General features: G+C 47.2%; 5 protein-coding genes and 3 pseudogenes across 8 annotated transcripts; 4 read left to right on the plus strand and 4 right to left on the minus strand.

Annotated features, from left to right (window-relative positions):
- Nucleotides 1-4017: 4017 nt before the first annotated feature.
- LOC309526258 (histone H4) lies at nucleotides 4018-5193 on the minus strand. Its single transcript, XM_082212170.1, has one exon. It carries the CDS (start codon nucleotides 4406-4408, stop codon nucleotides 4097-4099), a length of 312 nt encoding a protein of 103 aa, XP_082068296.1. The 5' UTR covers nucleotides 4409-5193; the 3' UTR covers nucleotides 4018-4096.
- Nucleotides 5194-6185: 992 nt separating this feature from the next.
- On the minus strand, nucleotides 6186-7053 carry LOC309526934 (histone H2B 5). The gene has a single exon (XM_082213314.1). The coding sequence runs from the start codon at nucleotides 6939-6941 to the stop codon at nucleotides 6561-6563; it is 381 nt and encodes a 126-aa protein (XP_082069440.1). The 5' UTR covers nucleotides 6942-7053; the 3' UTR covers nucleotides 6186-6560.
- A 333-nt stretch (nucleotides 7054-7386) lies between these two features.
- On the plus strand, nucleotides 7387-7956 carry LOC309524504 (histone H2A type 2-C pseudogene; annotated as a pseudogene). Its single transcript has one exon. The product of its transcript is annotated as a histone H2A type 2-C pseudogene (transcript).
- Nucleotides 7957-8134: 178 nt separating this feature from the next.
- LOC309524502 (histone H3.2) lies at nucleotides 8135-9608 on the plus strand. Its single transcript, XM_082209071.1, has one exon. The coding sequence runs from the start codon at nucleotides 8997-8999 to the stop codon at nucleotides 9405-9407; it is 411 nt and encodes a 136-aa protein (XP_082065197.1). The 5' UTR covers nucleotides 8135-8996; the 3' UTR covers nucleotides 9408-9608.
- A 142-nt stretch (nucleotides 9609-9750) lies between these two features.
- LOC309524505 (histone H2A type 2-C pseudogene) lies at nucleotides 9751-16964 on the minus strand (annotated as a pseudogene). The gene is made up of 3 exons (XR_014224577.1): nucleotides 16088-16964; nucleotides 11809-13373; nucleotides 9751-11771 (listed from the first exon to the last, which is right to left on the minus strand). The product of XR_014224577.1 is annotated as a histone H2A type 2-C pseudogene (transcript).
- Nucleotides 16965-18577: 1613 nt separating this feature from the next.
- LOC309524512 (histone H4) lies at nucleotides 18578-19217 on the plus strand. Its single transcript, XM_082209092.1, has one exon. The coding sequence runs from the start codon at nucleotides 18665-18667 to the stop codon at nucleotides 18974-18976; it is 312 nt and encodes a 103-aa protein (XP_082065218.1). The 5' UTR covers nucleotides 18578-18664; the 3' UTR covers nucleotides 18977-19217.
- Nucleotides 19218-19366: 149 nt separating this feature from the next.
- On the minus strand, nucleotides 19367-19970 carry LOC309524506 (histone H2A type 2-B). Its single transcript, XM_082209075.1, has one exon. It carries the CDS (start codon nucleotides 19810-19812, stop codon nucleotides 19423-19425), a length of 390 nt encoding a protein of 129 aa, XP_082065201.1. The 5' UTR covers nucleotides 19813-19970; the 3' UTR covers nucleotides 19367-19422.
- Nucleotides 19971-20176: 206 nt separating this feature from the next.
- On the plus strand, nucleotides 20177-23008 carry LOC309524508 (histone H2B 5 pseudogene; annotated as a pseudogene). The gene has a single exon. The product of its transcript is annotated as a histone H2B 5 pseudogene (transcript).
- Nucleotides 23009-24808: the final 1800 nt, after the last annotated feature.

Raw genomic sequence — 24808 nt, forward strand, 5'->3', positions numbered from 1 at the left:
AGCAGATTTTAAAGGTTAATATTCAACTGAAGCCAGAACTTTTTCTCTTGGGGCTAATGGACACATACTAGAAAAGGACTATGGAAGATTATTCCAATATATGACTACATTTGTGAGACTGCTATATGCACAAATATCTGGCTGAGATGGCAAAGTTAAGATGTTTAATTTGAGAAAAATCATAACTGACATTTGTTAAGGATTGGAAATTTCTTGTAGATTTTTTGTTTGAAAGAGAAAATGAGCTTATAGTATCAGGATTTGAATACTGAAAAAATATCGGTTTATAGAAGATAGAATGCAGAACCGAGACCTGGAAGTCCTTTTACACTCTTTTCTTTCTGTAGTTTTTACTTTCTTTCACTTTCCTCTCCCTTTCTTTTTTCTTTTTAGGTCTCTCCTTTTATTGTCTTTTCCTCTTTCAGACCTTGTTCTTTTTCAGACTCAGTAGCTGTCTTATCTTAGTATATTACAAAAAGATACTTTGTAATCACTATGTATTTTTGTATATATGAATAAGAATCAATTAATAAGTTAATTAAAAAAAACATAGGCATTCAGCATGGGATTACCATGTGTCGTTAATCCTGACAAGACAGAAGTACTGTTTTTGGAGGACAGGGGGTGGGAATCCCTGGTCCTGAATGGGGTAACCGTGCCCCTGAGGGACCAGGTGTGCAGCCTGGAAGTCTTTTTGGACTCACAGCTATCGATGGAGATGGAGGTCAATTCTGTGTCCAGGGCAGCTGTCTACCAGCTCCATCTGCTACGTAGACTGAGACCCTCCCTGCCTGTGGACCATCTTGCCAGAGTGGTGCCTGCTCTGATTATCTCCCACTTGGACTACTGCAATGCACTCTATGTGGGGCTATCTTTGAAGTTGACTCAGAAACTGCAATTAATCCGGAATGCTGGTTAGATTGGTAACCGCCAAAACCATAGAACACTGGTCCTGAGAGACCTACCGTACATTGGCTCCCAGTACGTTTCCGAGCACAATTCAAAGTGTTGGTGCTGACCTTTAAAGCCCTAAACAGCCTCTCCACCCCAATCATTCAACCCGGACATTGAGGTCCAGCTCCGAGGGCCTTCTGGCGGTTCCCTCACTACGAGAAATGAGGTTATAGGGAACCAGGCAGAGGGCCTTCTCGGTAGTGGCGCCTGCCCTGTGGAACGCCCTCCCATCAGATGTCAAGGCAATAAACAACTATCTGACTTTTAGAAGACATCTGAAGGCAGGCTTGTTTAGGGAAGTTTTTAATGCTTGATGTTTTTATTTTGTTTTTAGATATGCTTTAAGCTACCCAGAGTGGCTGGGGAAACCCAGCCAGATGGGCAGGATATAAATAATAACATTATTAATATTATTCATTCACTTTATAAGACACAATCATTCATGAAAGACCAAGTGTAGCACTATAGCACCTGAAAGCTATCATGATGTTTGTAATGAAATGAAAACTCTTGCAAGTTGTCACCATCACCACCATTAACCATGTTGCTTAAAAGGTGGGGGCTAGAAAAGGGGTGGCTTTTGTAAAGCATTATTTTAAGAATAATCTTATACAGCGTTATTGTGTTAGAGCACTATACTGTTTAATTTTACACACACAGAGCATATTAACAATAATTAACAGATGGACAAAAACAGTCATAAAACGTCAGCCATCATCACAAGGGTTGTTGTGAGCATGAGCAGAGCTTCAAGTGGCCCCGCTCACAGTGGATAAGCCACACCCCCTGGTGCAGACAGAACGCAGGAGAAAGTACACATAGAGTGGAAAGTCAACTGCAATTCTGCTTGTAGCTTACAGCAGAAAAGGGATTATTTATTATAACCTTTGAAATCAATAGGCATTACTAACTTAGACACTTTGTTGTCAACAGGTCTACTCTGAGCAAAAATTATTTGCATACAACTGTATGTGTGAGCTTTTCCCTGCCATGCAGATAAAGTAATGAGGATTTGCCTGATGAATAGCTGTCATGCCTTTTAAAAACACTCAGGAGCCTCCCAGGAGATAAGACTGGGAACCTGACACTGGCATGCTAAGAAAGAAAACTCACACCAGAACCGAACACGAGGTGCTGCTACTATGCACCCTGCAGTTCTGCACAGAAGTTGGCACTGGGGGGAGAAGCCAGCCTCCTGAAAGACCATGCTTTCTTTCGTTCACTCATTTTCAAAAGGTCAGCATCCGGCTCTTACGTGGCTAATAACTACATAAATCTAAGAAACCATAGGAGGTTGGAAAAGATTTTCAGCTGCTAGAGGCGAGCCTGCTCCTCTCCCATGAATTAGGAAAACTGGAATCCTTCATGAAAAATAGCAGCCTAAGAGTAATTATGCAATCAGTCAGAATTCCGCACCCATACCACAGGTTTCCCATTTACCTTTTCCAACTGACAATGGGCTTTATTCAACTACATTTTACTCTGAGGCGCTGTGGGTTAACCCACAGTGCCTAGGGCTTGCAGATCAGAAGGTGGGCAGTTTGAATCCCCGCCACGGAGTGAGCTCCCGTTGCTTGGTCCCTGCTCCTGCCAACCTAGCAGTTCGAAAGCACGCCAAAAGTTCAAGTAGATAAATGGGTGGGAAGGTAAACGGCATTTCCATGCGCTGCTCTGGTTTGCCAGAAGCAGCTTAGTCTTGCTGGCCACATGACCCGGAAGCTGTACGCCGGCTCCCTCGGCCAATAAAGTGAGATGAGCGCCACAACCCCAGAGTCGGTCACGACTGGACCTAATGGTCAGGCGTCCCTTTACCTTTACACCCATTAGAATTAATGAACCTAAGTGGGTGTACTGGAAATAAAAGTTAGTTGAATACAACCCATTATTTAATTACTGCTAAGATATTGCTGGTTATGGGGGAGGGAGCAGGGAGAGAGATTTCCTTCTTCAAGCTCTCCCCTCTTGCTCCATATTTTCCCTGCCTTGGCTGCGATCCTGTTTGCACTCACCGGCACCACGCTTAGAAGGGAGGCATTTCAACTGACACATCTCAAGATAATTGCTGACATGCTCAGCTTGCACCTCCAGCCTAGAAGGCTCCACAGCGCAGGCACAGACGGCTTCCTTCGTCTTGCAGCCAAGGCAGGCAGAGAGAGGCGTGGCGGCGAGGGCTGCCGCAAAGCCAGAATGGTATCCTCCTGCCTGGCCAACGACCAGAGCTGGAGGGTGCAAGTTGAGAAGGAAGGCAGGCAAGCAGGACAGCCACTCCGGAGCCGGCTTCGTGCCCAAGAGCCCGATTTCTATGGATTTTGAGTGGGTGGGGTGAGGGGCAAGAGCCCCCCTCGGCTTTGGACAAGCCGGTGGGGAAAATCCGAAAGAAGAAACGCGGGCGGAAAAATCGTCTGTCTGGGAGAAGGGACTCCAGCTGCTGTCCCCGTCCCTTTTTCCACGGCGAGGGAGAAGGCGCAGCCCGGATCTGAATCCCGCGCACCGCCTCGGAACTACTTATCCCAGAGTTCTCATTGGCCACAGACAGCACAAGGTCACAAGGAGGCGAGCAAAGCAATGGGCACAAGGGCTGCTGGGAAATGAGGCGTCGCGGTTTCCCGCCCGGAGACCAGGCTTTTGTTCGCTGGCTTTTGTCTGCCTGCCTCCCCCCCCCCCCGCCCGCGCCCGCGCCCGGAATCCTCCTGCGGCTGCTAAGCCAGTTTGGAGCCCTACTCTCTATCTAGTGGGGGACAGCGAAGGGAGGAGCAGAGTTCTGCGCAAAAAGCCCCTTCGAGGTTAACCTAGGGCCATGATCCAAGGCTGCCTCCCCTAGAAATTTCACTGAAGAACCAACAGGGTGCTTTTTTAACTCAAAAAACGGTCAGAAGCGGGAGACAAAAAAGATTCAAGGCGCTGCATCGGAGCATTTTAAAAAAAATGAACAGAACTGTAAAAGGCTACCGCACATCTCGACTTCCTTGATTTACGTGCATACACGTCGGACCAGTTGCAAATCAAGCAACTACCGACTTTTCACAAGCTCCCATCCCTACCTTGTTAACGTTACTCTATGAGGAAAATTCCAGCTTTTTATGAATGAGTAGGTGGCCCTTAAAAGGGCCTTTGGATATTTTGTTGTTCGCTGCAGGAATATTTAGCCGCCGAATCCGTACAGAGTGCGGCCCTGGCGCTTCAAGGCATAGACCACATCCATGGCAGTCACGGTCTTCCTCTTGGCGTGCTCCGTGTAAGTCACGGCATCGCGGATGACATTCTCCAGGAAAACCTTCAGCACGCCCCGGGTCTCCTCGTAGATCAGCCCAGAGATGCGCTTGACTCCTCCACGGCGAGCCAAGCGGCGAATCGCAGGCTTCGTGATGCCCTGGATGTTATCGCGCAGCACCTTGCGGTGGCGCTTGGCGCCCCCTTTCCCAAGCCCCTTCCCGCCTTTGCCGCGACCCGACATCTTCCCAGCTGACTCGCAAACAAAGAGAGAACCAGCTTATGCAGGAGAGAAAAGAACTCGGCTGAATTATATACTCTGTATGCGGACCAGAATGAAAACTGGCAGCTCCAGGGAGGGCGGTGCTACCTAACTACGCCTCTCTCGCTATAGGGCGCTGCTCCTCAAATGAGCAGCGGGAGATTTTCAAAATGCCCAATCGCAAATCTCCGCTTCAATCTGAATAATTTGGCGCCGTTCGTTTGCTCTTGAGTCTGCGTAGAAGAGAATGCTCTCAGGTTGCCCAGAGGAGGCAAGAGAGAGCAGACAAACAAGCAAAAAATATACACAAAACTGCCCAACGGAACTCGTTCGTCCCTCCCCTTCTTATTTGCGCTACTTTGTTAGCAGAGGGCAAATTGTGAAACTGTTGCAAGATAAAAACGACAGATAATACCTTCGCTGAAAACGTCGGTCCTCTTTCATTGACGCTGTAAATGAAGTTTAGGAATGAGAGCAGCCTGCGCCCATGCGCATTTGTGATAAATTATTTTGACACTTGCATACAATTAATAAACTACGGAGACGCCAAAGACGCCTTAATGTAAGCCGTGCTGTCACCTACTGAGGAAGAAAAGTGTGTTTTCTTGCAGGAGCCCTGAGAAGACCATGTTTTCAGTGGAAACTGGTGCATATGCGATTTCTGTTGAAAACTGTCTCTGCTTTGATTGCAATGAGATTAAATCCAAACGTGTTTTGGAACATGGATGGAGGGGAGAAGCCCAATATTATATAAAAAAAAAATATGGTCCCGATTCCTACTTGGTGTGCTTAAGTATTTGATTTCTTCTCTCTCGCTCTCTCTATGCGCACGCACGCACACACACACACAAACAAATATATGATGGACTTTGGAGAGCGAAGTGTAGTGTAATAAAATATGAGTTATGGTACCAGGAGTTGCCTATTCAGATCCCTAATCAAACTTGAAACTCCCTGGACTACCTTGGCAAGATTTTCTTTTCAGTAGTAGTTTACCACCTAAACCAAATCTACCTTATTGGGCTGTTATAAGTCTCAGGATTAAGTTGTGGTAAATGCCAATAAAAGTGCCCCCCCCTTACATGCCATCACTAGGAACAATGAAGATTAACTTAATTTGGAAGTTTCAATTCCAGAACATGAAAGTTCTGCTGCATCCTCATTTTTAATACAGACATATCATTAGCAAAACCCACAGGCTACATCCAAATCAGGGCTTCTAGAATAAATACCCTTTAATTTAAAACTTGCAAACCTTATTCCTAATTTAGTATCAACTCCTTCAGTAGCTCCTCATTGTGACCTTAGAGAGGAAGAATGCCTGTCATAGGTTGTAAAACAAATGTCAGATATACCTTTATTTGCCTCCCAATTTAGGATTGCACTTCATGTATGATCTAGTTTATTCTTGCATCGCAGAGGGTTAGACTAGGTGACCCTCAACAACCAGTCCCACTATATAATTCTATGTATCTTGAAGGATGTGGGGCTGTGATACACAAAAACCTAACACCCCAATAGTTCTGAGGCTCTAAGATACCAGGAGACATTATTGCTAAAAACCACCCTTTGGGAAAATTTGTTACAGAAGAACAGTAATCAAAACATGTCACTTTTAGCTACTCATAAAAATTAGTTGTAGAAGCTTGTCCAGAAATTAGGAGTCTCTATTGTAAACGCCAGGCCTAGTTATTCTGTAGCAAAGTTTATGCTCCCATCATCCAAAGCGCATTCTTAGCATATTCTTGATTCACTACAAACTGTATAAAGCTTTTATTAAGTTTTTGAAAATACTATGCATAGCTTTGTGAAGCACACCTGCTCAAGGTGTATTGAGCTATGCCACCACTCTAACCTGCAAGTAGTTTTCCCCCCCATAAGCTGCCCTACCTTCATGCAATATGGGAAAGAATCACAGAACACATAATACTGTATGACATAATACTTTACATGGGGAAAGAGTGTCTTTAGAGCACCACCACGTATGTTTTAATAGTTAATAAAAATTGGTGTGCAATGTCAGCATTTATGGGAACTCAGGATGAAAAATAACTCGAGCTCTTTTGTGAGAAAGTGGGTGGCTCTTAAAAGAGCCTTTGGGTTATTAAGTTCTTTGCTAAGCAGCACGATCTGCTTACTTGGAGCTGGTGTACTTGGTGACCGCCTTGGTGCCCTCCGAGACGGCGTGCTTGGCCAGCTCCCCCGGCAGCAAGAGGCGCACGGCCGTCTGGATCTCCCGGGAGGTGATGGTGGAGCGCTTGTTGTAATGGGCCAGGCGAGAAGCCTCTCCGGCGATGCGCTCGAAGATGTCGTTGACAAAGGAGTTCATGATGCCCATCGCCTTGGAGGAGATGCCGGTGTCGGGGTGGACCTGCTTCAGCACCTTGTAGACGTAGATGGAGTAGCTCTCCTTGCGGCTCTTGCGGCGCTTCTTGTCGCCCTTCTTCTGGGTCTTGGTCACCGCCTTCTTGGAGCCCTTCTTGGGAGCCGGAGCTGACTTGGCTGGCTCGGGCATTCTGGCAAAAATAAAGTCTTCGCTCTGAAGGAAATAAGAAGCCCTCGGAAAACACCTTTCTCTGGTCACGGCGGACTGCAAAGAGGAATGCGGCGCTGCCGGCGTCAGCCCTTCCTCTATTTAAAGGCCCTTTATGCAAATGAAGGTTGCTGGGCTGACATGTTTCTATTGGCTGCCGCGCCTCCTGATATCATCTGCGCTGCGCACGCACATGCAAATCATAGGACTGTGATATTCCCGTTCCTATTGGAAGAGTGCCGTTTCCACTTCTGTGATTGGTCAGTTCGAGAAATGTGCTTTCTCATTGGCTTGTGGCTGCAGGACGCCCGATAAGCCAATAAGAACTGGTACTAGCAGGCTCCAGGAAGGCATAAAAGGCCCCCGCCTCGGCCCTCGCCCGTCAGTGCTGCTTTTGCATTGTGCGCGCTGCGTGTGGTGCGTGAGAGCCGGTGACGACAGCATGTCTGGCCGCGGCAAGCAGGGAGGCAAGGCGAGGGCCAAGGCCAAGTCGCGCTCTTCGCGGGCCGGCCTGCAGTTCCCCGTGGGCCGCGTGCACCGCCTGCTGCGCAAGGGCAACTACGCCGAGCGGGTGGGCGCCGGCGCGCCCGTCTACTTGGCGGCCGTGCTCGAGTACCTGACGGCCGAGATCCTCGAGCTGGCCGGCAACGCCGCTCGCGACAACAAGAAGACCCGCATCATCCCCCGCCACCTGCAGCTGGCCATCCGCAACGACGAGGAGCTCAACAAGCTGCTCGGCAAAGTCACCATCGCCCAGGGCGGCGTCCTGCCCAACATCCAAGCCGTCCTCCTGCCCAAGAAGACCGAGAGCCACAAGGCCAAAGGGAAGTGAACCTTGGCTGACCCCCAAAGGAAAAAAAACCCCTCGCTGAACCCAAAGGCTCTTTTCAGAGCCACCCACGTTTTCCAGAAAAGAGCTGAGTCCAGGCTGTTGGTGACTTTGGAAAGCAAGTTGTCTTGTGTTTAGAACGGGATTCAAAATATTCCTAGCTCTTAAGGTTAAATCGTATAAATCCGCGAGGAACAATTGCCATTCCACCAAGTTAGGTGAAGCTGCGCCTTGTTTTAGTTGTACTTTCCGTGGCTGAGAAGTATTGGCTGTTCGGGATGTCAATAATGCCCGTTGATGAACAGCTCTTGCTTAAGGAATGATGTCCTACGTGGATCACGCAGTCGTTACCCGCCCCCATTTATATCTAAAATACACCTTGTGGTAATCGAACATATAAATATTAGAAAACGGATTGGCATGCCAAGGCAATACCTCGCTCCGAGGCAACCCGGTTCTGATGCAGCCTGAGAAAGAATTACGTACGTGTAACGCGGGAGCTGACACATAGTATTAAAAATACTCTTTAACCCTGGTATTTTTACTGACTCCCCGTAAAATCAAAGGATTCGTCGGTAGGGGGTACGATTTTGAACCAATCATTGCGTAGCGCGGGGTTTTTTAGCCCTATAACTGCCTCTGCCTGTGAAGTTCAAAGAAGCCTATTCAGCTCCTCATCTCAAAAGCTGCTGCTAATTTAATTCTCTTTGATCCAAAAACGGTTGTCACACTAGGAACGGCGGGGGTTGGGATGCCCTGTGGTGGCAAATCTGGCACGTCAGCTTTTTCAGCTTTTTAACGGCAGCAACTTTAAGATACACGCTATTGGAGCTGGGATTACCGCTAAACACCGTTTCACTCCACACGCATGATATGTGTTGTTCTTTACTTTCACAGCAACACTGCGAGGTAGGATAGGCAGGGATTCGCGCACGCCCCGACCAAAAGGTAGTTTTATAGGTCGTGTGCCTGGGATCCACGATATAACTGGAGCACCTTTCAGGCAGAGGGTCTGGGAGGGGACCGAGAGCTCAGAGGTGGCCTCCAATCCCTTCCAAGCCCGGGAAATTCAAACCCCTGAGCCGCTACGCTGGCGCTCTCGGCCAATCAGGGAAGGAGGATTTCCCTATAAATTCTCTGCTCCCAGGTCCTCTCCCCCGCTTTGCATCCGTTCTGCAGGAGCGAGCTGCTGTCTCGCTGTTTGAGCCATGGCGCGGACCAAGCAGACTGCCCGCAAGTCTACCGGAGGAAAAGCCCCTCGCAAGCAGCTGGCCACCAAGGCTGCCCGGAAAAGCGCCCCGGCCACGGGTGGGGTGAAGAAGCCCCATCGCTATCGGCCGGGCACCGTAGCCCTGCGGGAGATCCGCCGCTATCAGAAATCGACAGAGCTCCTGATCCGCAAACTGCCTTTCCAGCGCCTGGTAAGAGAAATCGCCCAGGACTTCAAGACGGACCTGCGCTTCCAGAGCTCTGCCGTCATGGCCTTGCAGGAGGCTAGCGAGGCTTACCTGGTGGGTCTCTTCGAAGATACCAACCTGTGTGCCATCCACGCCAAAAGGGTCACCATTATGCCGAAAGACATTCAGCTGGCGCGTCGCATCCGTGGGGAGAGGGCTTGAGCTGCTTCCCGGTCGCTGCAGCACAGCTGGAAATAACCCAAAGGCTCTTTTAAGGGCCACCCACATAACAAAAAAAGGAGCTGTCGTTACTTCCTACCCAGTAAATTTGCGCTGCACAATCCAGGTGCAGGTCGTCAAGCGTTTGGGCGCCGGCCATGGACGTTCTCCTTCCTGACGTTCAGTATGATCATGTGCATGTTCACTCGGGTAAGTGGCTGTAGGCTTCCAGCCTTAGTGGGAATTTTGAGCTGGAAATCCCCTGCTTTAAATAGGAATGGGTGTACATTGGTTGCAACCGGTCAGGATTTCTAGAGAAATGAAATGGATTGACTTTATTGTACTTTCTAACATTTAAAAGCACCCAGAAGCTGGCATTTCAAAGCCAAGCAAAGAGGAGTCTTCCTCTGCTCTGTGGTTTGATTCCGCTTGGTCTCTTTTGCACTGTTTGGGCCCAGCGCCATGCATTCATTGACTTCAATGGGCTTCATTTTTGGATCAGCCTGATCCATTCCAGGTCAGGTGCTGATTGGCACTTGCTGTACACTTCAAGGAGGGAGAGGGAAATTTATATAACACCTTTGCTCCACTCTAGGAACATCGGCACCATTGTCTTTTTTTTTGTTTTAAATATTTTACATGCCTCAAATGCTTCAGTTAGGGGAATAAATACTCCATTTTTTACAAAGAACATGTTGGTTTATAAAAATTGTAGATGGCAAGCACACTCACTTCCTCAGGAGCAATGCCTCGTTGAGATGTGACCTGGTATGGTCCATGTGTACACTCCTAAATAGTGCTTTTTTCTTACTGTTTCCTTATAACTGAGTAGGCTGAGGGAGACATGTACCTACAATTCTGATACTATACTGTATTTCATTACCTGCTGAAAATGTTCATTTCACCAAGGGTTTTCAGAAAACACATTTGTGTCTGCAGAACATGGAATTGTAGAGTTGGAAGGAACCCTGAGGGTCATCTAGTCCAACCCCTTGAAATGCAGGGATCTCAACACACACGCCAGAGGGGTTTGAGCCCCACATTGAGCAAAAGTGTTCAGCATTGCAGTGGTTGGACTAGATGACCCTTGTGGTCCCAATTCTATGATTCTGTGGTAATCATTCCCCCCCCCTATATTTTATAGTTTTATGATCCCTCAGTGCTTTTATGATCCCACCGTCACATTTTTTTATGAGCTGGCAGTTTAGAAATATTCTTATAAATAGATGAGAAAAGAAATTAAATTCCATTGAAGATTACAGGGGATGGATGAAATTTTAAAGGGTGGGGTGCAGAGCTTGCTACATGCCTACCTTGTTACTTCTGAAATGACCAAGGAGTGCTTTGGGTGTCTTGATGAGCCAGCCAGCTCATCAGCAGTCTGCCCTTTGCAGCATTCCCAATGCCCACATGGCCATTAAAGCTCAGGGGAGGCAGCCTCAGGCAACTCCTGATAGGGATTTTTTCCAGATCTGGAGCTTGCAGCAATGTTTGCTGGAAACAAAAGCACAGGCACAACCCTTGACTGAGGCAGGAAAATGGAAGCCTCTTTGGCAAGTGAAGAAAACTTGTGAAATGGGGGAAGAGATTGTGGCAGAACAATACGTCAGTGCTAAAAAGTAATGGAAGACAAATAAGGAAAAGAAATAAGGAAAGGAAAAGATCAGGCATAGGCAACCTTGGCCCACCAGATGTTTTGGGACTACCAACTCCCATGATCCCTAGCTAACAGGACTAGTGGTCAGGGATGTTGGGAATTGAGTCCCAAAACATCTGGCGGGCCGAGGTTGCCTATGCCTGTCTTAGACAATACTTTGTCTGCCCTGTTAAAATAGCCCAAGGGTCTAGTGATCTTGGTCTATATACTAAGATGCCTTTGAAGTGGCTCATCCACTTCTTGGTCAGTGCTGTTCTATTCTACATATTTAGTAACTTTCAGCTGCTGGTGCTGCCTTGAGAATAGAATAGCAAGCCCTTTTGCTTCTTGAAGATGTCGTAAAAGAGTCATGGTCAGAGAGGGGAATAAAGGAAAAATGGCCCTACCAATATCAAAGTTATAGTATTATGCCTTAAAACCCCACAAGAAAAATAAACTGTGCCTTGGAGAACGCATTGTTTGAGAATGTATCATTTTGCTGTGTTTTCTCATTGACTTAAGAATGTATCTAAATGTATCCTTACGGAAATGTATAGGAATGTATCTGAAAGTACTGCATGCATCCTTACTGAAATGTATATCTTTTCCTTGAATGTATCTTTACTGAAATGTATTTTTCTCAAAACGCTGTACTATGCTGTACAGTATTTTCTGAATGTATCCATTCCTAGCTGCCAAAACACTCTCCACCATACTGCCATCTACTAAGTCTGCAAATAATGCCCCGAATAGACACAAAATACCAACCCAAAATAAAGTAGTTTTATTTTCCAATAAGTATGCAAACATGAGACTATCACAGAGACTATCACACTCAAATTGATAGCAATGCAGAGCAGGATCTCACATTAACATTGAAGCCATTTCCAGAACATCCAGCCTCACGATCTGCATACTGATTATTAGCAGCTACGGAAAGCTTTCCTGTAGATAAAGGAACAGCCATTAACCAGATCCAGAAGAAGCTCAACACATGTTATTCCAGCCCTCCAGCAAAATTGACACCTCCCAAGATCTTACAACATCCTACTTACCTTATGTTAATCCCCTCTTCCCCCCATTCAGCTTCCCGCCACCTCCGCTGTTATTCTTCTGTTTGGAAACCAAAAGGTATAAGAGTCAAAGCAGCCCTTTGTTCGAGGTTCTCACTCTGTTTTAATGGCGTGAGAGGGGGACCCTGTTTCAACAGTTTTGTTTTTTCCTGTTCTTTCAATAAAGATCAGACTTTGCTTTTTCACCAATCCTGGTGTGGTCTCTGACATTTCCCGACCGGTAAGGAGCCTCCACAACCGCGCTCCTTCCGAGGTCCCAGTCCTCGTCATGAGGCAGGGACTCCCTTGGGGAAGGAATTCTTTATTTCAAAGACAAATCACTGCTTCAGTCTGTGATGCGGGCACCCAAGGCCTTGGAAATCTGGAGACTGCTCTGGCAACTAGAAGACCCAGAGGGCCACTTCAGTCTACTATTTTTGGTCACTAAATTTCCACTTAGGCCAAGCCTTGCTTGGTAGCTTGAGAAAGGAACTGCTCTTTAATCCAGAGAATTTGCAACAGCATCTTTCCTTGCTCTTTGCATTTCTTGTGTTTGAAGAACCAGAAATCAAGATCAAAAACATCCCATTAGAGACATCCTGTGTTAAACGGAGAAGCACATGGGACTGCATAATTGTCGGCTAGGATATAATTACTGTTTTGAAACCAAATAAGATGGTGGAAGCTGGCAGATACTGGCTGCTTGAGTACATTTGGAACCCTTTTCTGCTACTCTTCAACTGAATACATGCCACTGCATAAACACCCTAAGATATCAATTCAGTACTTTCCTAACTACTCTCATTTGCTGAGATTTGTGGGTAGAAAATTACTATCTCACTATCTGGATAAATTAAAAAATTGTCCAGTAGCACCTTAGAGAGATTGCTTTTGCTGTTAATGTGTGTGCACATGCAGTACAGAGCTTTATGATTCAGCCTCCTATTCCAGGTCTCTTTGGATTCTTAGGCCAGTAGTACACAACTAGGAGCTCACTTTAAGACTGATCTTGCATTGTTAACTGGGCCTCTACCTTCTGATGCACACCTGAAATAAATTCTCCAGAGGGTGCAATAGATCATATTCAAATACGTGATGAGACAAGTTTTAAAACATCATTTTTAGAAAACAAATTGTTTAGTTCAATTTACAAAACCTCTTTTTCCCATGTCAGTACAATGGTTTTGTCAGTGCTTGAATCTACCTTATGTGCAGAGCAGACAGCTGCAGATAACAGGAGCTGCCATCCAGAATGTCCAGAGGGCACGAGGTTCGGGAAAGCTAGATTAGATTGAACAAAAGACAATTGAAATTCTTCATTAAAATATTGTTAAAATCATTAGAAACAAGTTACACTAAAAATTAAAACCAGTAACTGCACAGCTGTTATACTTTAAAAATCACATGCTAAAATCACATGGCTAGATAGTCTTGCTGAAACTGAAAGGTTCTTTGCAGGCACTGAAAACAATACAAAGACAGCATCTGCCTAATGTCAATGGGCAGTCAGTTCCAGAGTGTAGGAGCTGCCACACTAAGTAACTGGTTTCCTGCAAGTGCCAGTTCTGCAAATCTAAATGGTATTTATTCTCTACTGATGGCAGGGTGTACTTTGGCTGAATTGGCAACTTTTGAATGTGTGTAAAACTCCACAGATAGATAGATAGATAGATAGATTCTTTATTGTCATTACACAAGTGCAACATTGCACAAAGTGCAACGAAATTGGATGCCATCCCTTAAAACAACAAAAGCAAGACAACAACAACAACCAAACAAACCACATTCCAGCCACACCCACACCACACCCATCAAACTCCCAGGTCACACTAACGAGTTACAGCATTCAAAAGGGCCACAGCTCTTGGATAGAAACTGTTTTTCAGTCTATTTGTCTTTGACTTGATGTTTCTATATCTTCTGCCAGAAGGCAGTAGTGCAAACAGACAGTGTCCCGGGTGAGATGAATCCTGCAGGATGTTATTTGCTTTCCTAAGACAACGGGAACCGTACAGTTCTTCCAAAGATGGGAGAGGATGACCAATAATCCTTTGGGCTGTAGTTATGACCTTCTGGAGCACCTTCCTCTCCCTAGCTGTACAACTGGAGAACCAAGCACAAATACAGTATGTAAGAATGCTCTCTATGGAGCCTCGGTAGAAGGACACCAGCAGTCTCTCACTCAGATTGTTCTTCTTTAAAAGTCTGAGGAAATAAATTCTCTGCTGGGCCTTCTTCACCAGAGCAGTGGTATGTGCGCTCCAAGTCATGCCCTGATCGATAGCTACTCCCAAAAACCTGAATTCCGCCACCCTCTCCACCCGTTCCCCGTTGATATACAAGGGCTGAATGTCCGCCTTTTTTTTCCTGTAATCCACCACCAATTCCTTGGTCTTAGCCGTATTAAGAGCCAGATTGTTCTCTCCACACCAAACACAGAGCCGCTCCACCTCGTCCCGATAGGCGGACTCATCCCCTCCTGAAATGAGCCCTACCACCGTAGTGTCATCAGCAAACTTGATGATTTTGTTGCTGGAATAGATGGCTGTACAGTCATACGTATACATAGTGTAGAGCAGGGGACTCAACACACAACCCTGTGGTGAGCCGGTGTTAAGGCTAAGGGCTGTGGACATGTGTGACCCTACTCTAACCCTCTGGGAACGTTCTGACAAAAAATCCAAAACCCAGAGACAGGTGGAGTTGGAGAGTCCAATCGCCTCTAGCTTGGACACCAGTCTATGGGGGAGGATAGTGTTAAAAGCAGAGCTAAAATCCACAAACAGCAGCCTCACATAACTCCCCGGCTGCTCCAGATGGGACAGAGCAGCATGGAGAGTGGTATTGATGGCGTCTTCTGTGGACCCATACCACTAAATGTAAAGTATTATTTGCACAATTGCTGACTTTATGATGTGTGTTTTTTCTCAATTTTCCTTCCTGTGTTTTGAAGAGCAGCTCTGATTTTTAAAATGGATTATTTTGCTTGATAAAGTTTGTGCTTCTTCCTCCCCAATTCCCATCTGGCCAGTCCCCACAATAAAGCAGTAAAATAAGTTTGATATGTCCTAAAGGCTCCAACAGGTCACCTGGTAGAATACCGTTACTGCACTTCTTCCCAAATCTACTGCCCATATCCACAGCTGAATTTTGAACTCAACTTAGATATGTGCATCACGTCACATTAATTCAAAAGGCCTCTCTAGGCTACACCATAAACAGCACCTTCCCTGACATAAGGTAAAATACAGTAGTATTCTGCTCTTTCATGCTATACTCATTTCCCCAAGGCCCTCTGCCATATATTTGGTTACGGGGTGGGGTGGGGTGCACCTCTAAGTTCTTTGCCTTTCCAGCTTATTAAAATTTATGACTCAAAGCCTAAGCATAGGATATAATTGTTGTAAATACATCATCCATGTGATGATCTTGCAGCAGTATAATTTGTATGTTAAGACAAGAGCACTCAGAAGGGTGCTGTCAGACTAGATCCTCCAAAGGAAGGGGGATCTGCCAAAATATGCATATATTCAACAAAGTGGTTCAACAGCTAGTTGAAAACATTATATGGAGGCAGGAATCAGACATATACAGGATCCCTGCCAACACAGAGGTGGCTGCAGCCCAAGCATGTTTTTTCATCTTCCATTTCACTATCCCCAAGTTATTCTCCAGCTAGAAAATCGGCAAAAGGTCCCCCAATGGCAGGAAAGTAACACCTGTGCTAGGGGGAAGAATTGCTCACCAACAGCAAACTCCATACCTAGTTTTTAATGACAAGCAACTTTTAGAAAATCTTTATAGTGCTTTAGAGACCAACTACAGTAAGTTTGTTCTGGCTATAAGCTTTCGTGTGCATGCACACTTCTTCAGATACCTGAAATGCATACACACATAAACTTATACCTGGAACAAACTTAAGTTGGTCTCTAAGTTGCTACTGGACAATTTTTATTTATTTATTTTGGCTGCATCAGACCATCACGGCTACCTACCTTAATCTAGATTTATAGTGCTTATTATTCTTCTGTTTTTACACTTTGAGACACTTTGGCAGCCAAGTGTTTGGGTGCTTCACGTGGTGAAGTTGACTGCAACATGTCCAAACTGACAAGCTATCACATTCCCAGCACCACACATTATGTTTTGGTTTAGTTTGTCAGGCTTAGGAGCTTATCTAAATAGGAACCATGACAATACAGCTGTAATTTAAACTAAGTGCAGTAGATCAAAGACATAATTGCCAACTTTGATAACCATGAATATCACCAACAAATAAAACTAATGATAAATGATTTGAAAGCACACATGTCATATGGCCTCAATTTCAACAACTGTAGCAAAGGGGAAAGCAAGAAAGGATTGAGGCAACAGCAATCAGGCGATTGCCAGCTCTTTTCTGGAAGGTGTGGGTGGCTCTGAAAAGAGCCTTTGGTTCAGTTTCAAGGAGAACTGCGAGGCCCAGAAGAGCAGCTTCACTTCCCTTTGGCCTTGTGGCTCTCGGTCTTCTTGGGCAGGAGGACGGCTTGGATGTTGGGCAGGACGCCGCCCTGGGCGATGGTGACTTTGCCGAGCAGTTTGTTGAGCTCCTCGTCGTTGCGGATGGCCAGCTGCAGGTGGCGGGGGATGATGCGGGTCTTCTTGTTGTCGCGAGCCGCGTTGCCGGCCAGCTCGAGGATCTCGGCCGTCAGGTACTCGAGCACGGCCGCCAAGTAGACGGGCGCGCCGGCGCCCACCCGCTCGGCGTAGTTGCCCTTGCGCAGCAGGCGGTGCACGCGGCCCACGGGGAACTGCAGGCCGGCCCGCGAAGAGCGCGACTTGGCCTTGGCCCTCGCCTTGCCTCCCTGCTTGCCGCGGCCAGACATGCTGTTGTCGCTGAATCCACACAACTTCCTCTCCCAAGAAAGCGAGCCAACTATGGGAGGCAAAGCCGGCGAGGTGCTTTTATACCTTCCGAGAGGCTCGAAAATGACGCTTCTGATTGGCTGGAGATGCAGTTAAAAAAAAATAAACCAATTGGGAAAAAGATTTCTAAGTCTGCACCAACCTGAGGGGGAGACGACGCGTTCATCCAATTGGAAGTGGGGAATCACAGGCTCATCATTTGCATGTGCGCGCCCAAGTGGGGATGAGCTTAAGAGCCCTCTCAGCCAATCGAAAAGTTGGGGCATAACAGCTCCCCACTCCGAGCTCCCGCGGCTTCTTCTTACAGTCGTCTGACAGAAGGGGTGGGGGTGTTTCTAATGCGTGAGGTGTGCTTTGATGAATGAAATAACTTAAATTATGCCATAAGGAAGAGCTTGTTTTTGTCGTGCGCGCGCTAAATTTCGCCCGAGAGTTAATGTGCCAGCTTTGGTCTCGTGGACAGCTGGTCAATTATAGATGTATCCTTTGAATTGTTATTATAATCATTGTTTATTTTATTTCTCGCCCTTAACACGCAGGTCCCAGAGATGTGCGGAATAGACGTGCCTGATGAAGCTCCGCTCCACGCTGCTGGAGCTTAGCTTGGAGGGCAAAGGTCTGCGGTGTGTCCAAGCAGATCCAGCATGTAGAACCTGATTGAGAGTGTATGGGTCCTGGGAAATAGGGGGTCACATTCAAAAAAGATCGCCAACCATGATTCTAGATTCAGGTAGGTAGCCGTGTTGGTCTGACGCAGTCGAAATAAATAAAATAGGTGCTACTGGACAATTTTTTAATTATTTATTTAGATCGCCAACATTACTCTGAACGAGGAGGCGGAACTCCGTCCATGTCGACGATTAAGTTCCATCAGCAGAAGTTGAACTTTACACTAGAACTTGGGTGGAAGAGCCCGCTTTACCTTGGCGTTGGGGGCAGGGCTATGTTAAGTGCAGGAAATACATTTTTTACAGGAAATGTCCTAGTTCTAACTACCTCAGTTTGGGAATGCAGCAAGCCATGCTTTGTGTCACATCTCTGCAGGAAAAACACAAAAAATTCCTCCTCCTACTGACGTGAAGATGAAGAAGAAAGGAATTAGGTAATGAAGGAAGCAACCTTAAAAGTATCCCTCAAGCCTGAAGAAAGGTCATGGGTTAAAGGGCAGACTAGACTAGAGTTGCCCATGCCCTCTCATGTAGGTACAGCATATCAGCCTCAAGCGCAAACTGAGTTGTATTCCAACACTTGATGGTCCAATAGGATGACATTACAAAACAGCTTTCATATGCTCATATTGTACCATTGTCCTGGTAGTGGTCAGAGTTTTCAGGGACCCTACACAGAAATGAAGGGGAAGCGAGTGAATTGCACGTCATAAGAATACCTTTCTACGCCTGCTCAAAAGCAGGGAAGGCGCCAGCGCTCTCGCTCAGTTAAATTGTTGCAGCTAATTTATTACTGGCTGTTTTGAAATACTGCTGCGTTTTATTGGAGAAGCTGACTTAGCATTGCCCTATAGCGTTGTTGTAACAGTATACGCTCCTGCGTTCACTCCCCGCTCGTTCCCCCCCCCGCTCAAAGTTTTCATTCTGGTCCGCATACAGAGTATATAAACTGAAACTGCTTCCTGTCGCTCTCATTCGCAAGGTGTTTGAAGCTCCAAGATGTCGGGTCGCGGCAAAGGCGGGAAGGGGCTTGGGAAAGGGGGCGCCAAGCGCCACCGCAAGGTGCTGCGCGATAACATCCAGGGCATCACGAAGCCTGCGATTCGCCGCTTGGCTCGCCGTGGAGGAGTCAAGCGCATCTCTGGGCTGATCTACGAGGAGACTCGGGGCGTGCTGAAGGTTTTCCTGGAGAATGTCATCCGCGATGCCGTGACTTACACGGAGCACGCCAAGAGGAAGACCGTGACTGCCATGGATGTGGTCTATGCCTTGAAGCGCCAGGGCCGCACTCTGTACGGATTCGGCGGCTGAAATTAGGCGATGCCGCAGTAAGCATTAGCAGTTACCAAAAAAAATACTCAAAAGGCCCTTTTAAGGGCCATCCACGTTTTCAACAAAGAGTTGTATTGCTGTTACAAAGTAGCCTTATGTACCAAACTTTCTGCCACTTAGGTTTATACTTTTGTTGTAGCTGCCAGAAATCAGTGCTCTTTTACCTCCCGTTTCCAAATCACACTGCAGATCATGTGCAGCGAAGCAAAGTTTTACTGACTCCCTTATGTGCATGCCCCCAAAATTCAAAAGCTCCTTTGCCTTTTTTGCGGGGGGAGGGGGGAAAGGTACTTCATTACGAACGCATTTTCACTAGTAGTGATTTCTTTCAGCCTTTTTTGATATTTGTGGGTGGCTCTTAAAAGAGCCTTTTTGTGATGCACAGATGCTTTAGGTTTTGTTAGGTGAAAGAGCCCGCTTCTTCCTCATTTGCCTTTGGGCTTGTGGCTCTCTGTCTTCTTGGGGAGCAGAACAGCCTGGATATTGGGCAAGACTCCCCCCTGGGCAATAGTGACTCCTCCCAGCAGCTTGTTCAATTCTTCATCGTTGCGAACCGCCAGCTGGAGGTGACGGGGAATGATCCTCGTTTTCTTGTTGTCCCGGGCAGCGTTGCCCGCCAGCTCCAGTATTTCAGCCGTGAGATACTCCAGCACCGCGGCCAGGTAAACCGGGGCTCCCGCGCCCACCCGCTCGGCGTAGTTCCCTTTGCGGAGCAGGCGGTGCACGCGGCCGACGGGGAACTGGAGGCCGGCGCGCGAGGATCGCGACTTCGCCTTGGCCCTCGCCTTCCCCCCTTGCTTGCCGCGGCCAGACATGGCGACACTGACTCAGCTCCGCTCAGAGGCGCAACAAAAAAATAAAACTGCAATTAAGAAGAAAAGAACCCCCGGCGCCTTTTATGCCCTCCTCGCCGAGGGAAGCGCAATTACGGATTGGCCAGATCTGTCACCAGCATTGCAGAGCCAATAAGAAGACAATTTCAAAAGGCGGCCAATCGGGAGCTGAGAGGCAGCTGCCGCCCAATGAAAACCCGGCGCTTGCAGTACTCTAATTTGCATGTGCGTGCGCAGTGGCGGCGCCACAAAATGCTGCCCTCAGCCAATGGAAAGGTTCGGCATTGGAACCCTTCATTTGCATAGGGAGACTATAAATACAGGGCTGGGATGAGTTTGCTCGCTTCACACTTCTTTTTGCTGGTACAGAAAGTAGGGGGGCTTCCTGCACAATGCCCGAGCCAGCCAAGTCAGCTCCGGCTCCCAAGAAGGGCTCCAAGAAGGCGGTGACCAAGACGCAGAAGAAGGGCGACAAGAAGCGCCGCAAGAGCCGCAAGGAGAGCTACTCCATCTACGTCTACAAGGTGCTGAAGCAGGTCCACCCCGACACCGGCATCTCCTCCAAGGCCATGAGCATCATGAACTCCTTTGTCAACGACATCTTCGAGCGCATCGCCGGAGAGGCTTCTCGCCTGGCCCATTACAACAAGCGCTCCACCATCACCTCCCGGGAGATCCAGACGGCCGTGCGCCTCTTGCTGCCCGGGGAGCTGGCCAAGCACGCCGTCTCGGAGGGCACCAAGGCTGTCACCAAGTACACCAGCTCCAAGTAAGCGGACTCTGCTGCTGAAAAAGGCCACCCAGAACCCAAAGGCTCTTTTAAGAGCCACCCACTTTTCTCAGAAGAGAGCGAGTCACTTGTCTCCAAACTGCAGTATGTTTACCTGGCACGTTGGCGTCCTCCCCCCCTCCCTGCAATAATAGGCAATGACTTCGTAAATTTATCCAGAAATCTACGCAGAAGCTCGTCTGTTACTGCGGCAACCTATCAAACAAGTGCAACGTTTCCCTCTCCCCCCATTCTCCGTTACATCAGTTTCGTAGATGGTTTTGCAGTCACACAGTTCTGGATTTTGCTTTTGGCACAGAAATTTCAGATTAGTACTGCCTTAATTTCTTTTTTAAAATGCTACAATTTTGAAACGAGCCCTAATCTACATAACGGAGTCTAGTTATATAGCCTGCAGTAGGTCACGTTCTGCGGAGATGGTCTCGCTAGTTAGAACACTTTAGCACCTCGTCCGTTTTAGGGGCAGAGATTAACTCCTGAAACTGACTTGAATGCTCCATCTTTCAGCCTGTATGCAATTCATCGATACCTGGGCAAGTTAGTATACCAGAATCGATCTAGTCATGGGGAAGGTCCTGTTCGCTCGCTGCTCCCGATTCTCCCCCAAAGAACCTGCTCAGCGGGAGGCTTTATTGAAGCCTTGAGACAACAGCCTCTTTGCGCATGGATGGGTGTCTCCTGCTGGGCACTTTTCTAAGCCTCAGAGATCCTGGCGGGGCGCGGGGGGGGGCGCACTTGCGGCATAGCATCCTCAATAGGCTTCCTAGGAAAATGGCATGGCGCGGAGCGGGGGGCAGCCAGTGTAACAAGTTCAAGCTGCTTCCGTATTAGGAAGAATACGATCGCGACAGAATAAGCAGTGCGATCCCTGTTCGCTTGGTGTTTTACATCCCTCTTCTTTGTCATTCTCTATACTGCCACCTAATGGGCATATGCGGTCATACAGATCGAAAGCTGGTCTGCAGAGGCTGCTCATAGCGGGGCAGAGGGGACGGCTGGTTTCCACCTCAGTATTGCCTCCACCATGTTTGCTGCTGGCCTGCTTGTTGCTTCTCTCTCTCTCTGCTAGCTCTGTTCCTTTTCTGAAATCTGACAGGGGCTACTTCTCCAGGCTTGATGGAGACCAACTCCTACTGGCCTCCAAATATGCAAATAGTCACCTGTGGGAAGGAACACACCTTTCTCTGACCCACCCACCCATCATCCCTGTGTGTTTCTTAGAATGACATAATTGTAGAGTTGGAGGGGACTCCAAGGGTAATCTAGTCCAACCCCTGCAATGCAGGAATCTCAGCATCCAGTCACCAGACCCTGCTTTGCTTTGCAAATGGCTAGCAGTTTTATTGCTGCACAGGGCCATTGCTGCATGTGTTGCTCTTTGTATTGTACAAGCACAAAGTAGGTGGTCCCCCAAAGAGCACCAAAGCCCCAGGGGGAGCCAACAGAACCCACAAATGATATAGAAGGCAGTGAACATATTTGACAGATAAAACGATATGATATTGTATAGTGTATTAGTACATAAAAACACATGGAACATGAGCTATATTCTGGCTGGGAAAGTGCAGTGAGTGGAGCATCTGCTTTCCATGCAGAAAGTCCCAGGCTCAATTCCTGGCATCTCCAAGAAGGGGCTGGGGAAGTTCCCTGCCAGTCAGTGTGGGCAATGCTTGACTTGATGGGTCTCCACGCCATCAAGTGACCCAAGGAAGAAGCGGGGCTCCTCAGGCAGAAAAGGCCACACCTGCAAACAAAGACAGCAAGCTCCACTTTGGGCACCCAGGGGGAACCAATCCCAACAGGGCTTGCATTTGACACCAAATTTAAAAGGCAATCCAGGTGAGTGCTGTTTCTGAAGGAGTACTTGGGTGAGCCCTTTGAAGCCACATCTTTAGCTGCCACCACAACTATAATGGAGACAACTCTTAACTATGTGGTGCCTCATTAGTCAGAGGCAAAATGTAGGTGGCAAAAAGGCAGGGCAATGAATGTGACTCTTAACTTTGTGCAACTGGCTACACTGCACACATCAAACCCTCTGTGAAAATAAGAGGAGACCTTGGGGCTATCCTATTGCTTCACTCCTTTCAGGTACTGGTCCATGCCTAAAAGCGCTGTGGTGCTTTCCCCATGAAAACTTGTTATTTAGTGCATAATTGGAGCAAACATCAGGCTTTCAGTGGATTGTCGTTTGCTCTGGTTGAGCTTTCCAGAGTGGGGAAAGCGCTGCAAAACAACCTTTGACTGCAGCATCCTGAGGGTTGTTGGAAGTGATTTGTTAAAAATGCTCCCAGCTTTGCCACTGAATTGCAGTTTCCAGTGCTCTCTTCAGCTGGTCCTATACATGCAGCAGAATGAGAACTGTATCATTTGGGGCTAGAGGTGGAGATACCGCTTTGGAATGTTCCCCCTGTATAAAAGAACTACTGCTCCCATCTACCCCGCAAACAGAATACTTGCATCTCTGGCTTTAGCCCAGTACTTTGTTCTCTGCGCTAGTTTTCTATTGCCATATTTTTCTAAAACAAAACAAAACAAAACACCAGAGAACTTGTCCACATAATGGACCTAGTGAAGGAGAACTTTGGTAGGTGGGCTGAGAGTCTGTTGGACCCTGAGTGAGAATCGGGAGGATGAGAGGGAGGGTGTGCTGGAAGGGAAATGAACTGACATTGCTTTATATATGTTAGTAACTTAGTATTAACATAATCTTTTTATGTGTAACTGTATTTTTAATAATATTTTGCTTAAGTTGTCTGTTGTTGCTTCAGTTTTCTGTATTTTTAATATATTAAGCAGTATCGAAATTAAACAATCAGTCAAGGTACCATTAGATATGGACTTCTAGTTTGAAGTCTGGGCTCCCCACAGCAAACAGCAAGTTGCAGAGGCAAGTTGGGGTGCTGCTCAGATAGCAGGTTTCTCAGAGAGCCTCTGAGGTCCCATCTGCCGATGCAGGACTCCCCCCCCCCCAGTCATCCCAAAAGTTCTTTAATCAAAAAGGAACCTGTTCTGGCCACTGCCACATGAAAAGCTTATTCGGAAGAGAGAAGGGCAGCCAGGACAGCACAAGGAAGGGCAACTAGACCAGTGTAAAGCGCCATTTAAACCTGGCAGCAACTCTTAAAATGCAGTTATTCTTTCAGTGTTCCTTTAAAAGAGATACAGCAAGCTGAAATTTGGCAACTATCATGGAAGAGCTTAAAAGATGTGAGTCAGGAAGCTAGCCAAGTACTTTGTTGTCCCTCTCTAAGAAGAACAGAACAGACACAGGAAGCACCTGCCTCTGCTGAGCTACAAGAAAGTCCAGTGTCACCTAGTGATTAAACCACATAATGACACTATCCACATAGCAAATGAGTCTTTTCGTAGCTGACAGAAGCAACCATGAGGAATAACATTGACTCTGAATCGGTGTGCCGACTTGAATAAAATATGGAGAGGCAGGTAAGCCACACCCCACATAATCAATCACACGACAAGGTGCACACACACCATTTGAATGATGCCCATCAACTTTGGGGCCCCCTGGCCCCCTGAAATATTTTATTGGGGGGCCAAGACCCATTGGCCCCTAGAAGTTGATTCCTATGCTCTGAATCACTATTTGTCACATACCAGTTTAAAATACAGGAGCTCTCTCAGAAGGGAAAAACAGTTAGCAATCTTAGGCAGGCTAAGAAAACTATGAGGGTTCATTTGAGTATTGTGTAAAACATCATACAATGGAGTGATTTTATCCAGCACATCAGAATTTAGGCAAAGGCATTGACCAAGCCACACAGAAAATTTCATTATTATGGAGAGTCAGTGTGGTGTGGGTGGCGCTGTGGTCTAAACCACTGAGCCTCTTGGGCTTGCTGATCAGAAGGTTGGCGATTCGAATCCCCACAATGGGGTGAGCTCCCGTTGCTCTGTCCCAGTTCCTGCCAACCTAGCAGTTCAAAAGCATGCCAGTGCAATTAGATAAATAGGTACTGCTCCAGCGGGAAGGTAAATGGTGTTTCCGTGCACTCTGGCTCTTGTCACAGTCCTCCGTGCACCAGTAGCGGTTTAGTCCTGCTGGCCACATGACCCAGTAAACTGTCTGCGGACAAATGCCGGCTCCCTCAGCCTGAAAGCGAGATGAGCACCGCAACCCCATAGTAGCCTTTGACTGAACTTAACCATCCAGGGGTCCTTTACCTT

The sequence above is a fragment of the Podarcis vaucheri genome (genome assembly GCF_965113315.1).
Source record: "Podarcis vaucheri genome assembly, chromosome: 2".
Classification (NCBI taxonomy): Eukaryota; Metazoa; Chordata; class Lepidosauria; order Squamata; family Lacertidae; genus Podarcis; species Podarcis vaucheri.

Bases quoted from the DNA above. Each gene is read 5' to 3' on its own strand.
- LOC309526258 (XM_082212170.1), bottom strand. From the start codon at position 4,408: ATGTCGGGTCGCGGCAAAGGCGGGAAGGGGCTTGGGAAAGGGGGCGCC.
- LOC309526934 (XM_082213314.1), bottom strand. From the start codon at position 6,941: ATGCCCGAGCCAGCCAAGTCAGCTCCGGCTCCCAAGAAGGGCTCCAAG.
- LOC309524502 (XM_082209071.1), top strand. From the start codon at position 8,997: ATGGCGCGGACCAAGCAGACTGCCCGCAAGTCTACCGGAGGAAAAGCC.
- LOC309524512 (XM_082209092.1), top strand. From the start codon at position 18,665: ATGTCGGGTCGCGGCAAAGGCGGGAAGGGGCTTGGGAAAGGGGGCGCC.
- LOC309524506 (XM_082209075.1), bottom strand. From the start codon at position 19,812: ATGTCTGGCCGCGGCAAGCAAGGGGGGAAGGCGAGGGCCAAGGCGAAG.